We start from the raw sequence: 5,107 nt of genomic DNA on the forward strand, positions 1-5,107 counted from the left end.
CCCACCCTTTTCAATTACCATTGGTTCTGTTACGTGATGGATATAAGAACCATGTGTTTCTATGCCCTTGACTCGTTGGTGGACAATTTGACGATGTTGAGATTACAAAGAGAGGAAGAAGAAGCAATGAAAACAAGGAAGAAACCATAAAGGAAGCAAGGTAAAAAGAAAGGACAGATAGATCCTAAGCAATTCATGACAAGAGGGATTGTATGCACAACTTTACATTCATTCTATAACTTGTTAATGCGTTATGGTTGCTTGTCTGCTTAACTGTCCTGGTTGTTAATGCCTGCTGATTACTTGTCATTGGCTACGGCGAAGGTTGTTAATGCTTCCTGATAACTTGTCATTCACTGTTGGAAATTGTGCCCTAGGGGCCAATCATTGTGTTATGAACATTGTTGATTTATGAATTTCTTAATTATGTTATCATATTATTTGCATGTTTATTGTGATGACTATCCTTGGATAACTCATGATTTATCCTAAATGTCCCTGGTCGGTCATCTATGTGGGAGCGAGATGAAATAAGACCAGTATGACTTTGAAGATATATAGAGATATAAATTAAAGTCATAGGCACATGTAAGAGTACAAGGTGTTGGACCGACCCGCTATGAGGGAGCTGCATGGGTTAAGTCATAAGCCTCTCTCATATACAAACCATGTCACTGTACCCTTTGACCTGAGATCATCATGGATTCCTATATGAGAAACGCTCAGCTTTGACCTAGTCAAAAGTCACTTTTGACCGAGTGATCATAAAGACTATGTTCAGGCTTAGTGGTTTTTCATGCGGAGGAATGTGAATGGTCAAGATAGAATTTGTCCCTCACATTCGTAGAGAGATATTACTGGGCCCCTCGATGAGTGAGTTTGAGAAATGTATGGCCATACTATAATGGAAAGGTAGTTTCGTTTCTATACTTAGACTACTCAGGGATCGAGAAAGTAACGGTCATGAATAGGAGGATGACGTTCTCCATGCCTCATCCATGACCAAAATGTCGTGTGACAAAAGGGACGTGATATGGTTGTATGAAAGGTTACATCGTTCAACGATCCTTATATGATTTGGGTAGTCATGATGTCTTGCTAGAGACCGCTTACGACTTGTGAGTCATTATAGTTAATGGCCCACTGCCAACTTCATATGGGCCTACAGGGTCGCACACAAAATAGCCCAACACGAGTTATGATGTCCAGATTCATTGAATCTAAGATATGTCCAGATTCAATGAATAATATAGGGTGGACGTGTATATATATATATAAATTCGTATATATATATATATACATATTATATAAATATAAGAGATATTAATTGTTAGATTTAATTTATAAGGATAAATTAGATCTATATAAATTAATTCCGTCATATCTTTATTTTGAATTAAATAAATAGGTGAATTAAATCTGTGAGACGGATTTAATATAAACCATATTTATTTATTGTTTTCTTATCTGATTAGGCAATATTTGATATTGTATTAATTTCAGAATTAATTAAGGATTAATTTCGAAATTAAATATCCTTCATAATACCTATAGCATCCTATATATTTGATATTAGGAGCTAGGGTTTTGGGTGTGAGAGTACAAAAGTTTGCAGATAAGAGACGGTCAGGAAATAGAGAAGGAGGACGGATTCTTCAAAAAACCCTAGACGGACAAAAGGCGCTAGCACGTCGTTCGTGATTGAAAGCTATTCGTGTGGATACTGGTAGAGGAAGGCGATCTGAGTTGTCGACTTCGAATGACAAAGGAGGCGAGCAGAGGCATCTTGAACGGCGGAATCCCCGAGCCACCAAGAAATCGAACATCGAAGGTAATGCTTCTTACTACTTGACTTAAACACGATCGGTAGATCCGGGCAAGGGATTGAAAATTTTTAAATTTATTTTCCGTTGCGCGTCTTTCAATTCCCTTCATTCACAACTGTCAAACTTGTTTCTTTTGTTTGTCCCTTTTTTGCAGAGAGATTGTTTCTGCCAAGTGCTTCGTGTGTTGAAGCCATCACTATTTGCGGAGGAGGACAAGATTGACGAGGAAGTCACATGGGCAAAAGTTCATGTGCAATCTGACACGTGAGTTATTTTTCAGCATAACAAGTACTTGTGTCTCAACTTTTGGGAGCTAATGTTCATTGACTAAAGTACTTGTTTTTCCTTTGTAGGGACTCTTGTGGGGTTCATGTGTTGAGCTGGTTACAAACATGGGACGGCACTGAGTATGGTGATGATGGCTACATAATGCCTAAGTACTCCCTTGAAGAAATCCATAACTTGAAGGTTGGATGCTTGTGGTGGCTCGTGACTCATCGGAACAACCTGCATGGCAATGAAGTGCTATCTCTGCTGCGAGGAAACCCCCAAAGCAAGAGGAAGAAATAAATGACAAGCATATATTGTATTTACATTTATTTATTTGACAGCATAGTGACATCTGAACGTCAAGTTCACATTTTATTCTTTTCTTTGACCATGTATGAATCCTGGATGTTAAGATATGCTAATGTGTTTTGATATCCTTTACTGGTTATCAAGTTTTTGTAAAGGCATTCATGTGTTTTCATCATGTCCACAAATGTAGACTGAATAAGATTGGATAAACAAATGGTAACTATGGTGACATAATAGGCATATATCAGAGTCCTCTTTGCCACATTTGTTTACAACCTCAACAGGGGTTGTTCACAACCGTAACAGAAATGATTAACAATATTGGCTGTGCCCCTAACAACTCACTCGGGGTATAACACAGCTGTTAACTTAATTATATTATCAGCACATATAATGACCTTAATAACAAAAATTGGGAGCATTTTAAAGTCATTAACAGCTTTAAAAGAACCAAATATGATTACAGCAGATTTTTATTGTAGCAATTCATTTACAACCTCAACAGGGATTGTTGACAACCTAAACAGAATTGGTTAACAACCTTCGCATTGCCCCTGACAACTGACGCTGGGGATACCACAACCTCCACATGAGATCTAATTCCAACCAAATCATATCATATTATGACTTTAACACAGCTCGAATGTCTTAAGAAATCACTGAACATTGGAAGTAGGAGAAATTGTCACTTTATATCAGTAACATAATTGAGACTGCTAATGACAACCTGCATGGCGTCTGATAACAAGTCCATTACAACCTATTCACTAGTACATCAAAAATACAGAAATGATGTTATATCAGATTACAACCAGGTGTCATTTACCACTTGATATATATATGTACAACATAACTACACCAAATTTACAACCTATTCAAGAAAGCATACATGTTGCATGTGTGGATAATGACGGACAACTTGAGGTGTAGGTTATGACATTTACAAAAAAAATGCTATCACAAGCGTTCACAAAACGAAATATCAACAAGCCACCAGCAAAGCTCAACTTGGATTGGGGTTCTGGCAAGTCTTCACAATGTGGCCTGGCTCATGGCATCTTCCACAGTGGTAAAGTTTTTTACTTTGAAATTGAGATTCAATCCTTCTTTTCTTTGGCCTCCCTGAGGGTCTTTTAGTGATTGGTGGCTGTAAAAATGTTCCTATCATCATCTGCATAACAGTGAGAGCTTCGGGACGAGGACAATCATGTGTCACAATTGGCCTCATACTACTTGCATATATCTTCTCTTGGGCTGACAGCTTATAGCAATCATCTACAAATTCATAAACACTACCATGAAGTAGCTTTATTGCTACACAGGCATGAGCACAAGGTACTCCGCTCATTTGCCATGCTAAACAAGTGCATTTGTGAGCTGAGATCAACAGTGACACAAATTATTCTAGTAGGAGATGTAGTATCAACTTGAACTCGGTTATCTCCATAATATACAGTATGCATATTCTTCGCTCTTGCTACTTTTTCTTGCAACTTGGACTCAATATTTGGCCCACTGCCATTTGTCCAATTTTCCATTGCCATTTTGCTTGCAACCATCTTCTTGGCTAATTTCTCCATATGCTCATGTATGAGAACTGACACATTGTGCTTCCTCTCCTTCAAAATCCAGGCATTAAACGACTCCGTAACATTAGTGGTGATGTTATCCCATCGTTTAAACAGGAATTTGCTTAAAGCCCACCGATCTACATCTCCTTGAGTGTCAACCCAATCAGCTAATTGTGGACAAAATGATCTAAGTTTCCCCATTGCAGCAACATATTCATCCTCAATCCTTGCATAGGTGATTCCATCCAGCATTTTCAATGCAACGTCCTTTGAAGTACCTGAAACTCGTCCCCTGCCTCGGTTAATTTTTAAATAATGTGCACTAAAATTTTCTTTCACATGCCTGTAACAAAAAGTATGTCTCTCGCCACCAAATACTGTTCGCACAGCACCTATAATGGCATTATTCCGATCTGAAACTATCGTTGTCTCCACTGATCTTGTGATGTCTTTGATGTTCTGGAGAAACCAAGCCCAATCATCATATGTCTCCCTACTGACTATAGCATATGCTAATGGAAACAGTTCATTGTCCGCATCATATGCATTAGCTGAAATCAATGCCCCCCTGTAAGGACCACTTAGATGACAGCAGTCTATATAAAGTATATGTCGACACCCTTCTAAAAATCCATTAATTGAGCATCCATAAGCAATGAACACCCTCTGAAATCTGTTACTATCCAACCCTTCCCATCGAGCACTTGTGTTTGGATCAGTTTCAATAAGCCTTTCACAAATCCAAGGAATCACCATGTATGAATCCTGTGCACGACCATGTATTTCCCTCAATGCTCTTTCTCTACCCCTGCATGCTTAACTATAATTCAGTCGCACCCTATATTCTCTGTACAGATCTCTTCTAATTTCATTAGCATTCTTGTCTATATTACACCTCAAAGAATCTATCATGATTGATGATGTTAAGTTTGACCCTCTAGAGTGAGATACAACCAAGCTGTCCTATGCATAATGCACATGCTCACTTCTTAAGGTTCTAATTATTAACAACTCAGAATCTTGTCTTTGTCCCATTGAGTATGCACCCATATACCACGGGCATCCCTCCGCCATACACTTCACAATGATCTTTTGTTGATTGTTCTTCACAAACTTGTATGAAAACTTCAC

General features: G+C 38.3%; 1 protein-coding gene across 1 annotated transcript; it reads right to left on the reverse strand.

Annotated features, from left to right (window-relative positions):
* Positions 1-3,697: 3,697 nt before the first annotated feature.
* Positions 3,698-4,732, reverse strand: LOC114756867 (uncharacterized). The gene has a single exon (XM_028945801.1). The coding sequence runs from the start codon at positions 4,730-4,732 to the stop codon at positions 3,698-3,700; it is 1,035 nt and encodes a 344-aa protein (XP_028801634.1).
* Between the last annotated feature and the right edge of the window lie 375 nt (positions 4,733-5,107).

The sequence above is a fragment of the Neltuma alba genome, unplaced genomic scaffold, assembly GCF_004799145.2.
Source record: "Neltuma alba isolate B1F8T4 unplaced genomic scaffold, ASM479914v2 tig00010518_pilon, whole genome shotgun sequence".
In the NCBI taxonomy this organism is placed as follows: domain Eukaryota; kingdom Viridiplantae; phylum Streptophyta; class Magnoliopsida; order Fabales; family Fabaceae; genus Neltuma; species Neltuma alba.

Excerpts from the sequence above, each read along its gene's own strand:
- LOC114756867 (XM_028945801.1), bottom strand. The coding sequence starts at position 4,732 with ATGGTGATTCCTTGGATTTGTGAAAGGCTTATTGAAACTGATCCAAAC.